Source organism: Medicago truncatula, chromosome 6 (assembly GCF_003473485.1).
Source record: "Medicago truncatula cultivar Jemalong A17 chromosome 6, MtrunA17r5.0-ANR, whole genome shotgun sequence".
Classification (NCBI taxonomy): domain Eukaryota; kingdom Viridiplantae; phylum Streptophyta; class Magnoliopsida; order Fabales; family Fabaceae; genus Medicago; species Medicago truncatula.
The window spans coordinates 34,343,663-34,356,089 of record NC_053047.1 but is presented as its reverse complement, the minus strand read 5'-3'; the positions used below and the strand labels follow the sequence as shown (position 1 = coordinate 34,356,089).

Here is a 12,427-nt window from a genome sequence, read left to right as displayed (position 1 = left end):
AACTTATTAGGATCTCTTTTGAAAAACAACTTATTTATGCAAAACAATTTATTATGATCCCATTTTCAAAAACAGCTTATTCAAAACATCTCATTTAAGCAAAACAACTTATTCTGATCTCATTTTCAAAATCAGCTTATTCAAAACAACTTATTTATGCAAAACAACTTATTTGGATCTCATTTTCAGAAACAGCTTATTCAAAACAACTTATTTATGAAAAATAACTTTATTATGATCTCATTTTCAAAAATAGCTTATTCAAAACAGCTTAATTATGCAAACCAGCTTATTATGATCTCATTTTCAAAAACAGCTTATTCAAAACAACTTATTATGCAAAACAATTTATTATGATCTCATTTTCAAAAACAACTTATTCATTCAAAACAGCTTATTTATGCAAAACAACTTTTTACGATCTCATTTTCAAAAACAGCTTATTCAAAACAACTTAATTATGGAAAACAGCTTATTATGATCTCATTTTCAAAAATAGCTTATTCATTGAAAACAACTTATTTATGCAAAACAACTTTTTACGATCTCATTTTCAAAAACATCTTATTCATGCAAAACAATTTATTACGATCTCATTTTCAAAAACAGCTTATTCAAAACAACTTAATTATGCAAAACAGCTTATTATGATCTCATTTTCAAAAACAGCTTAATTATGCAAACACCTTAATTATGCAAAACATCTTATTATGATCTCATTTTGAAAAATAAGCTGTTTTTCAAAAAAGTCATAATAAGCTACTTTTCAAAACAGCTTAATTAGGCAAACACCTTAATTATGCAAAATAAGCTGTTTTTGAAAATGAGATCATAATAAGCTACTTTGCATAATTAAGCTGTTTTGAATAAGTTGTTTTTAATAATGCATAATTAAGCTATTTTTGAAAATGAGATCATAATAAGCTATTTTGCATAAGTAAGCTGTTTTGAATAAGTTGTTTCTGAAAATGAGATCGAAATAAGCTGTTTTGCATAAATAAGTTATTTTGAATAAGCTGTTTTTGAAAATGAGATCATAATAAGCTGTTTTGCATAATTAAGTTGTTTTGAATAAGCTGTTTTTGAAAATGAGATCATAATAAGTTGTTTTGCATAATTAAGTTGTTTTGAATAAGTTGTTTTTGAAAATGAGATCTTAATAAGTTGTTTTGCATGAATAAGCTATTTTTGAAAATGAGATCGTAAAAAGTTGTTTTGCATAAATAAGCTGTTTTGAATGAATAAGTTGTTTTTGAAAATGAGATCATAATAAGCTGTTTTGCATAATTAAGTTGTTTTGAATAAGCTGTTTTTGAAAATGAGATCATAATAAGCTGTTTTGCATAATTAAGTTGTTTTGGATAAGCTATTTTTGAAAATGAGATCGTAATAAGTTGTTTTGCATAAATAAGTTGTTTTTGAAAATGAGATATTAATAAGTTGTTTTGCATAAATAAGTTGTTTCGAATAAGTTGTTTTTTGAAAATGAGATCATAATAAGCTGTTTTGCATAAATAAGTTGTTTTGCATGAATAAGCTGTTTTTGAAAATGAGATCATAATAAGTTGTTTTTCATAAATAAGTTGTTTTGAAAATGAGATCGTAATAAGCTGTTTTGCATAAATAAGTTGTTTTTGAAAATGAGATATTAATAAGCTGTTTTGCATAAATAAGCTTTTTTTATTTAAATAGTTTAGTTAAAAAAAATAAGGTGATAATCAAAAATATAATTATTTAAATAAAAAAGATTAATATTTTTTGAAGATATCCATTGGACTTTTTTAATTTAAAGAGGTGATCCATTGGATTTTTAAAATAAGGTGGATGGATCAAATCCATCCATAGTTTTTAATGGATGGATCAAATCCAATCCATTAACAAATTTTTTTGTTTGATAGATGGATTGGATGGATTTTGTAGTGGATGGATTGGATGAATATGGATCTCATGGATCATATTGCCACCCCTAATCACAATTATTGGAGGAATGAAAAAGATAACAAGATAGTAGAAAGGTGAGAGATATTTACAAGGTAAGTTAGTCTAACTAACTCTTAACTACCTAACCAACCAATTAACTCTAATTTACCATCATCTAACTATGGCTTATTCACTATACAAACTCCGTAGAATCGCACATCAAGTTTCAAAAGATCAGGATATGAGCAGTACCTATGGTTCTACTCTGGAGAACAAAGGTCGTGACTTCTTCAAAATGATCTCATAAACTCTTTTCAAATATGCACATTCACGTAAATAAATCTACTAATAATAACAACAAAAAAGTTACCACATTTAATTAAGAAAAGTTTAGCGTAGTACAACTCTACACGTTAAGAAAAAAATAACAGATCTGTCCCTCTGCTATTGTTTTTGAAGTCAGCTCACCCACGTGGGATCGTGATCCTTTGTCCCGACCATTGTAGCACGTGTGTCTCCCAGGGCATGATGACTTGACATAATCCTCACCGTCCACCGGCTTAGAAGCTTTAGGAGAGATATCTCTGTGGTCATTTCTACTACTACTATTACTAATATCTATGTCAGAACATCAAATAAATAACGATTGATTTTGACATAACTTCAGTGAAAGGGATTGGCCTGATGGTGCTGGCTTGGGTCATTGGAGTGTGTTCTTTCCTTAAGGTTTCAGGTTCGATTCTCTCTGATGCCGGTTACGATGGGCTAATTTAATTTCTAGAAAAAAAAAAAGAAAAATCGTTTGCAATGACAATGCAAATAATCACACATCTAGGACTACAGATGTTTTCATGTACAATCAAAGAAGAAGTGAATGCATTAGAGAAAAGTTGCAAAAGTATACACGAGACAGTAAGTTGTCAGAAATAAATTCTGATTATTAATATTTGTCATGTTAAAATCGAGATTAAAAACATGACTTACTTCCTCCTGTATTTTTAAAGATGAGAAGGATCCACTCTTAATATTTTCATACACACGCACCATTCAGCAGAAAACGAAAAAAACATAAGATGATACAGTGATAAGAAGGAAATGCGCAATCAAAATGAGAGATTAGAAGGTTTCTTAATATCATCAAGTTCGCGTGTATAAATGTTTCCAAAACAAATGCATTTTTGTAATTTATAACATATATTAAAGTATGATATAAGATGAAATCTAATTACACCTGTTTGACAAAAGTTATACATTTACATTTGTTGTCTTCATACTTCCAAATATATCACATTGGGATAATAATCATTTTCTTTCTCGAAAAATCTTTCATAAAACTTACTTGTAACAACATTCATCTGGACCACAATTTATTAGACGTTGTGTGAAAATGGTCAACCTTCACTACACCTTTTAGAAGTTATGGACCAAAGGGATTCAGCTGGAGACCGTGAGAGATGAATTCCCAAACTTTAATTAGACCAGACTGCTACTGATGTCTCTGAACAAAAACTCATTCAAACATTTCATCAAACACTTGGAGTGCAAATTATACATAAACCCTAAAAATCATAAAAATAATCGTAAACTCTAAAAAAAAAACATAAAAATGCAAAAAGTATAACAAAATTATTCAACTTATATTTCTTTTTAAAATAAATCATATACTCTTACATGTAAATCTACATAAAATCTAAAATAAAAAAATAAATATAAAACACCAAAATAAAAAATAACCCTAAAATTCTAAACTATAACATAAACATAATGCAAACATTTTAACTACTAACATATACTCTAAAAATGAATTATAACATGTAAATCTACTCAAAAACTAAAATAAATTCAATCTACTAAAAAACTTAAAAAAACATTTATAACAACTAAAATGTAAGTTAATAGCATTATGATTACTTACTTGTGATTTTGTTGAATAAATTTGGTTGGGTTTTCTAGAAAGATTTTGAGAGAGATTTGAATTTTTTTTGGTTAAATGAGAGTAATAATGGATGAGAGAGCTTCTGCCAGATTTGTAGCAGGATCGCATCGGCAGTTAACTTGCGAAGAAATCCTCGGCAGTTAACTGTCGTTGGTTATTTTATAATTCTGCAGTTAACTGCCGCCGGGGCTTTTCATCTTTTACATGTGTTTTTCAACCTTCTCAAATGTGCCAACAACAATTTTTTAAATTTATTGAGTTTCAAATGACACCTAAAAACAAAGAATTTCAAGTTTCTTCATTCTAATTTTTTTAATTTTACATTTTGGAAATTGCAAATTTGCTCCTCAATTGTTTCAAAAATTATAAATTAACCCCTGAAAATTATCGGAATTTGCAAATTGACCCATAATTCCAATTTCCAGATTTTACCCAAAAAATTAAAATTTACAAAAATTGCCTAAAAATATGACAACGAAATTTTTTTTTACTCCGTACAAACAAAAGAATTTATAAATGAAAGCAATTTGAATCATTTGATATGTCTAAATTTCTAAATTCTTCAAAATTTCTCAATTATCTCATTCAAACACACTATAAGTCTAGACACTAACTTGATATTTATATTTGAAGTTTGATACATCTCTTGTAAATTCTTCATAAAGTTTTAAAGATAAATAATTAGTGTTAGTAACCCTATAACCAATAATAATGTGTCATGTTTTTAAATGATGTCATGTCATACTGACGGTTGCATGGTATGTACCGTGTATCTTTAGTCAAATTTAATTGTACTTTAGCCCTTAAAATAATATAATTGCACTATTTTCTTGTTGTTTTTAAATGATTAAATTAAATTTGTTGTTAACAATTAAGTTCAAAAATTATAGTTAAGTTCAAAAATAGACTTTCAATCTTTCCTGTTTTCATCTTGGTCTTTCTCCCACCATCATTCAAATTCTCCGCCCATCTCCACCCCTTATCCCGATCCTTGCCCTTCCATCTTCTACCAGTCACTAGTACCTCAGATTTTCATTTCATCCTTGCCCTTCCAACTGTTAAAAACCGATTTAAACTCTGAGGTAAGTTCTATTACACCTAGGATTTAGTTGGTTTTATAGTGAAGGGAACTTAGGATTGAGTAGTTTTGTTGGTTTTTTAGTGATCAATGATTAAGGTTTATCTTTTCAGTTGGTTTTATGTGAATGGACTTAGGATTGAGTAGTTATGTTGGTTTATTAGTGATTAGTGATTCAGTTGGTTTGATATTGAATCTCATTTGTACACTTTCGGTTTTTAATTGTTTACACTAGATGGAAAACAATGACAATGATTTTACGGATTTTTGTTCCACTTATTATGGTTCTACGGATGTGAATTTGAATGATGATAAAACCTATCCGAATTTTGTTGGGAGTCAAGGTAAAGGTAATGAGAATGTTGAACATAATGTAGATGATGATAGTCCTAAAGATGAATGTGCAGATGATGAAAGTGATGATGATGATGATGATAGTGCTGGTGATTATATTGCTGGTGATGAAGATGAAGATGATGAAATTGCCGGTGATGATAGTGCTGGTGATGAAAGTGCAGATGATGTAAATGAAGGCGATCATCATCAGCACTATAATCACCAGCATCATCATCATCATCAATTTGGGAGTACGGTAAGTGTAAAGGTTAATGATTTTTATTTTTGGTACGGTTAATGTAAAGGTTTTGCCATTAGGAAGAGTGATATTAGGCGCAATGGTAGCAACCAAATCCTAATTTTAGGCGCAATTGTAAGTGTAAAGGTTTTGCCGTTAGGAAGAGTCATAAAAAATACAATTTATAATTTTCATACGTTAGCGCAATAAAAAGAGCAGAATGACGGGCAAGTGGGTGCCCGTCTTTTCGCTAGTTAATAATTAATCACTTTATTTGAGAAATGGAATATCACGTCATTGAACAGAGATTGTGGCTAAACTTGTATTTCTAAAAGGAAATTAATCATACATATATGTGTTTCTGCTCCTACGCAAGTTCTGTCTCAGAAAACTGACTTGGCAGAAAATTGTTTTTACACAAGAATAACTTATTAATCACAAGAGCCATACAGTGTTGTTGCTGCTACACAAGTTCGGTCTCGGACACTTCCAAGTTCTGACTTTCATCTGATTTACTCTTTCCATAAGGGTTGGTGAATATCACATCCTCCTTCGTGCTTCCTTCATTCTTGAACATGTTGGTTCCAATTTGTGTACTAAAATTGAATTTCTCAAAACTCTACAACTGGGCTGCAAAGCATATCATTACTCACTGCCCTTTCGAACAGCCAACAGATTTTGTGGTGTGCGCAACCCCTAGATATCTTGAATGACAATGCAAATAGCCAGATGACCACAGATGGATACTGACAATGCACGGTCAAAGAACAAGTAATTCTTAGTTTTGGTTAGAGAAAAGTTATGTAAACTACCGTCAACAGGCTGAAATCGTTGGGAATGGATTCTCCATTTTCAACTTTATGAGAGAGAATTTTTTTAAAAAGGGGATAGGGAGATTGAAGAAGAGAAGTTAGAAACATCACTTCCTTATCTTTTTTTTGAAATCAGCAAATTTTATTGAGATCGAGAGTGTACAGGACGCACAACAAACTCGAGAGGCAAACATATACAATTGTCTCCGACATACCGGAAAACAAACCCCAAAACAGATCCCAAAACAGAAAAAAACTGCTATGACAGCAGGAAACCCAGCCGCAGCACCCTGTTGCAAAAACACAGAAAATTGATGCTGCTATATGCGTACTGACAGCATTCTACAGCTGCAGACACCGTATACCTCAGCCTCAACCTCGCAATGCAAACAGAAATGACACCCTTTACCGCAACAGACACTCCTTTGGGTTCCAATGCCATTCATAGAACATACAAGCCGGAGAATTGGACCGGTCCAAATGCCATCTCCAAGATAAGACCTTGATGTCGTCCACTAGAGCATCCACCTCTCCAATTTTATTGTTAAAAATTCTATCGTTTCTAGCATGCCATATACTCCATACCACCGCATGCCAAATCATCCGAAAGCCATTACGCATCTTTTTAACACCCGAAACCCCATCCCAATTCTCCCAAAGAATGAACAGATTCGGAGGAATCATGAAATTGAACCCCAACCATCTCATAACATCACTTCCTTATCACATTTATGTTTTCGAAGTGGCCGACCTTTCATTAGACCTGATTGCTTCTGATGTCTACAAAGCACCCTTATGTAATAGTCAAACAAAAGTTCAAGTTGATGGCTATGGCTTCTCCTTTCTGCAGGACACAAGCATTCAAATAGATGTGGTAAGTAACATAATATACAGTTATTCTGAACCAGAGACGATAGATATGTATAAGCTAAGCATTTATATCACTGTAAACCTTTTGCGTGCTTACAACGAGAAGTGTTTGTGCTACAAAGCATCCTCAAATGTAAATTGAAACAATATTTTAAGAGTGCACAAACATCATCAACAAAATCTCACATCATGTCTCATCATTTGAAAAACTTCTCCAACTAGAAACAACGAATTTGCAATTGACTATATACAGAAATTAATCAACATTTGTAATAATGATAATGATATAAAGTGTAAACAGCAAACCACAAACCTCCAATGTTGAGATTGAGAGTTAACTTTATGACCAAGGAATGTACCCTACATCTTTCTTTCAGATTGTTTCGTTATCTTTTGTGATAATGAAGGATTTGTGAATATCATTTCCCCCACATCCTCCTCCAATTTGATGCACCTAGACTAAGGAATGTACCCCAAGTCTTTCAACTATTAGTATTGTTCAATATCACATCCTCCTTCATTTTGCTTTTCTCCTAGTGCATTCCAATTAGAAACTGTTTACTAAAATAATCAGCATCCTCCTCTGTCTCTGAAACTCTAACTTCCATCAATCTTTGCTTTTTTAGAGGAGGCACAAATTGTGATAATGAAGTATTGCTATAATTGAAAAGATATTCATCTAGTTTTCTCTTTCTACTAGAAGGATTGGTGAATACCACATCCCCCTCCGTGTTACTTTTCTCCTTCCACGACACGTGGATTCCTATTTTAATCTCTTTCTCATCACTGCCTAATATGTTAATCTCTTCCTCATCCTCCTCCGTGTCACTCCAATCATTACGACCATATATCTTGCACTTAAGTTCCACATGGTTCCATTCATTATTTTTAAATGCTTCGTACAGTTCATCAGTCTCATTTGCAAAACTCTCGTTAATACGCTGCTCCAATTTCAGATCAAACAAAAATGCATGTCCCCAGATTACAACATCATCATCATGATCAACATAATAGAACAAACGATCAGTAAGAGTAATTTCTTTGCCATTGAGAAACAAGAATTTTTCATGTACCACATAATCCGGAACAATAATAATACATGTTATAGAAGGGATCTTTTTACGAAACCAGAAGGAAATTGTGTTTTCCCTGCTTTGGTGCTCGAACCAATCTGGAATCCCTTCTGTTCCGCTTGGCAAAATAATATTGGTACATCCAGCGTCATGTAGTTGCTGTTACATTAGCAATAAAATATATTATTACACAATAACATTCTTCTACTTGAATAATAAATGAAATACTATATATATCAAATACTACTGCAAGATAAAACAATAACAAACCTGACTCAATAACATTCTTCTGCTTGAGGAACTCAATGATTTGCAATCTATTGCAGACAGGTAATTTAGATTCGGTGGAATCCCTCTAATTTCCTCAAGAAAATTGCAGCCATACAATACAAGCTCCCTAAGACGGTGACATTCACTAAGGCACTCGGGAAGAATTTTTAAATTGACAAATGATATGCTTAAGTGACGAAGTTCACTGAGATTTTTAAATGAAGATGGCAATTCTCCTATGGAAGTACGATGTAACTCAATCTCTTCTATATTTGTCATCTTGCATAATAATTCTGGAAAATTCTTGAGACTCGAACACCTAGATAATATCAATTCCTTAAGAGAGGGCAATTGTAAGGGTGGAAAACTCTCAAGCTTGTTGCAACCCCATGCATCTAAGATTTCAAGTTTAATCAGGTACCCAATTGAATTGTGAATTGTAATTAAACTATGACAACAATGAAATGAGAGCTTTTCTAAATTTGGAAGTCCAGAGACATCAGATATATGGGTTAAATATTTAGAACCGTCCAATGTCAAGTTTTTAATGTTGTTGAACTTCTGCATAAACACAAAGAATGAACAAACAAATAAAAATAAGACACTATATATAATCTTATAGTAAATTTATAAATATACACAATTGGAAAATTATGTTATTTCACTTGCCTTGTTCGAAAAACATGATAGAGACTCCGAAGTAAATCCACTCCATTCCAATACTCTCAAACTACTCGGAAGATACTTGGGACCTTTAGAAAAATTGTCATCTTCAACGATAAGTGTTTTGAGATTTGTCATCTTCTTGAAGGCCTTTTCATTCATGTCTATTACAGGTTCCGTTGAGGGACGATATTTCAGAATTATCATTTCAATTTTACTACTTCCCTTTAAACAAAAAAAAAACATTAATCAACCACAATACAAATAACTTTTAGAGCTGGAAAGTCATGGTAAGCTAAAAAACAAATTGTTCATAGAAATCAATCTTACTGTGTTTTCTTGTAAAACATGAACAATATCATCACAACACCACAACCTACTGCGCCTTCCAGGCTCTTTAATTGATTCTTGTCGGACGATTTCTTTACCCATGTCCTCTATCAAGTCATGTAATGTCACTGCTAAGAATTCAGACACATTAGGGTCACTATTAAATTTTATGAGAGATTTATCAACCAACACTCCAATGTGGCTTTTTATGCAATAACCATAATGACCATGAAGTAACTCTTGGGTATACTCTTTTTCATGCCATTTAAAGAAACAAGCAATATCCAAAAAGACACTCTGTTGTTCTTCATCCAAAGAGTCATAGCTTATTCTAAGTATCTTTTGAATATCTGCATGTGGAATTCTTTCATACTTATCTAATGTAGACTCGCATTCTTCTATACTCTTTCCAAACAAGTTGGAACCCACTACTTCTAAAGCTAATGGAAGGCCAGAAGCATATTTAACTGCACGATTTAAAATGTAATCATAGCTTGCATCAGTTTTGTTACATTTAAAAGTCTTCGTTCTTACCAATTCAAGAGCTTGTTCCTTGTTTAAACCATATGCTTCGTATATTTTTTTAATTCCATGAGATGATAACAAACATTTGTCTCGAGTGGTAATGATGACTCTGCTACCATGACCAAGCCAACCAGGCTCTCCGACCAAATTCTCCAACTGATTTAGTTTGTCAACATCATTGAGAATCAACAAAACTTTCTTCTGAGATAGCCTTCGTTTTATGACTGGAATTCCTTCATTAACATGTCCAAACTTAGTTTCAAATCTGATTGATTTGGAGAGGAGCTGCTCTTGGAGAAACTCTAAGCCATGTTTAAGTGAATTTTCTCTCACATCGTGAAGGAAACACTTACATTCAAATTGATCAGCAATCGAATTATAAACTGCTTGAGCAAGTGTTGTTTTTCCCATTCCTCCAGTTCCAAGGATTCCTATTTTCCAGACTCCATCATTAGATTCCAATTCTAGAAGTGAATTCACTTCTGATATTCGAGATTTAAGTCCAACAAGGTAATCAGCAACATGCAAAGGAACATGGTTGATCTTGTTGGAGACATCCTTAACTATTTTCCCAATAAAATGGTGTTCATATTCATTTCTGTTCATTCAGAAATATTTGAATATATGTATTAAAATAACGATAACATTCATGTATTTCTAATAACAATTATATTATTGCAATTAAAATTGTTTCAACATACAATGAGCTAATTCTTTCTATATGACAGGAAAATAGGAAACATATATCTTTTTCTCTTTTAACACATCTAACTTAATTAAGGAAGATAATATATATGTGTATGCGCATGTGTTTGTGTGTGTGTTTTTGTTTGTGTGTGGGGTGCAGTGGGAAAAATGAAATTGAAATGATGAGGGGTACCCAAAATTGAAATGGTGGCCAGATAAGTTAGCAGCATGGTTAAGAGCTTTCTTCCATTTACGCAAACGCTCCATGCTTTCCTTGTTATTTTGAAACACCTCTTCATGCTTAGCAAGTGCTTCACCATAACTACTATTCTGATGTCGCACATGAGAAGGTTCTATGCCATAGAAAACAGGAATAACCATGCTACCCTTTTCCTTGGAGCAATGAATGATGTGGACAAGTTCGTCCAAACAAAACGAAGAAGTGGCATAGTTCTCAGAGAATACAAGAATGGAAATCCTCGAGTCTTCAATGTTCTTGAGGAGCGAAGGTGTGATCTCATCACCACTCTGAAGATCCTTGTCATCAATGAAGGTTCGGATTCCATTGTCAGAAAGAGCTTTATAGAGATTACCAGTGAAACTGAATCTAGTGTCGGTGCCCCTGAAACTAATGAACACATCATAGTTGAAATTATTGCAGGAAGAGGAAGACAAAGAGGAAGAAGAAGAAGGTGATTGCACAGCCATGAGAAGAAATGATAGTGTTGTGTTATTCTCGGATCTGTTAAAAAAAACTGGGAAGGTAGATTATCAGTGTTGTGCATTTAACATTAGTCACGAAACCTCCTTCTCATTTTCCTCTAGCCGTGTGGACCAGTCATAATTATTGTACCACCTTGTTTTTTCTCCCACTATAACTTTTTGCTAAAACAATCAAATTAATCAATTATTGCTCAACTTTTTCTTTAGTGAAAATCATTGCAGAACCATTATCTTTCTTTGTTACTTCATGAGAGTAAAATAATAGTATATGAAATAAAAATAAATGTTGTTGTTTCTGATGGAAAAAGAAAGGTTGAGTTAAGGGCATCACAATGAATAAAGAGACTAGGTGATATTTAGAATTTTAGGCCTCGAGAATCAAACAGCTTAATAACTAATGCATCAAAAAAGCGTAATATTCTCTCTCCCATTTTAGGCCTCTGCTTTTGTTTGGCTCTACACTTTTACTATGTGAGAAACTTCCTTCCTACTTCCTATCTTCCATGTAATTTCTGTAAAGCAATGTGAAAGAAAAAAAAAAAGGTAAAAGCTTAAGGGAAGCATGAAAAAAAAAGTAAAATCATATAGCTAAAATTACTAAATAAAGCATCATTTTTAACTTACTTTTTAAGACACTTTTGTATTGGTAACATTTTTGTATTTTTTTTTAATATAAAACAGATTTAGTACAAACTAAGGAAGGTGATAAATAGGATAGGAAGTAATATAGTTGGCAAAATGCAACAAATGTAATCATGAAAAATCCCTATTAATCTTAGAGTTTGGTGCTAATTGTCTTTAAAATTGGATTCCAATTCATGTTGTACTCTATACAGTAACTTGATTTCTACATTTGGAGTTTGACTCACCTCTTGTAGATTTTACATCAAGTTTTATTTCCATAAGTCTTAACTTAAGCTGACAAAAATGCTCAAGTTATAAGGTCGGACATTGTTGCTGGGATTT

The 12,427-nt window shown here is 32.3% G+C and overlaps 2 protein-coding genes across 2 annotated transcripts; one reads left to right on the top strand and one right to left on the bottom strand.

The window, feature by feature from the left end:
* Window positions 1–5,169: 5,169 nt before the first annotated feature.
* LOC11414069 (acidic repeat-containing protein) lies at window positions 5,170–6,826 on the top strand. The gene is made up of 2 exons (XM_003619916.3): window positions 5,170–5,526; window positions 6,659–6,826. Exons 1-2 carry the CDS (start codon window positions 5,170–5,172, stop codon window positions 6,824–6,826), a joined length of 525 nt encoding a protein of 174 aa, XP_003619964.3.
* LOC11420182 (disease resistance protein RUN1) lies at window positions 6,450–11,761 on the bottom strand. Its single transcript, XM_003619915.4, has 6 exons — window positions 10,932–11,761; window positions 9,527–10,649; window positions 9,203–9,421; window positions 8,534–9,094; window positions 7,504–8,422; window positions 6,450–7,164 (listed from the first exon to the last, which is right to left on the bottom strand). Exons 1-5 carry the CDS (start codon window positions 11,444–11,446, stop codon window positions 7,724–7,726), a joined length of 3,117 nt encoding a protein of 1,038 aa, XP_003619963.2. The 5' UTR covers window positions 11,447–11,761; the 3' UTR covers window positions 6,450–7,164; window positions 7,504–7,723.
* Window positions 11,762–12,427: the final 666 nt, after the last annotated feature.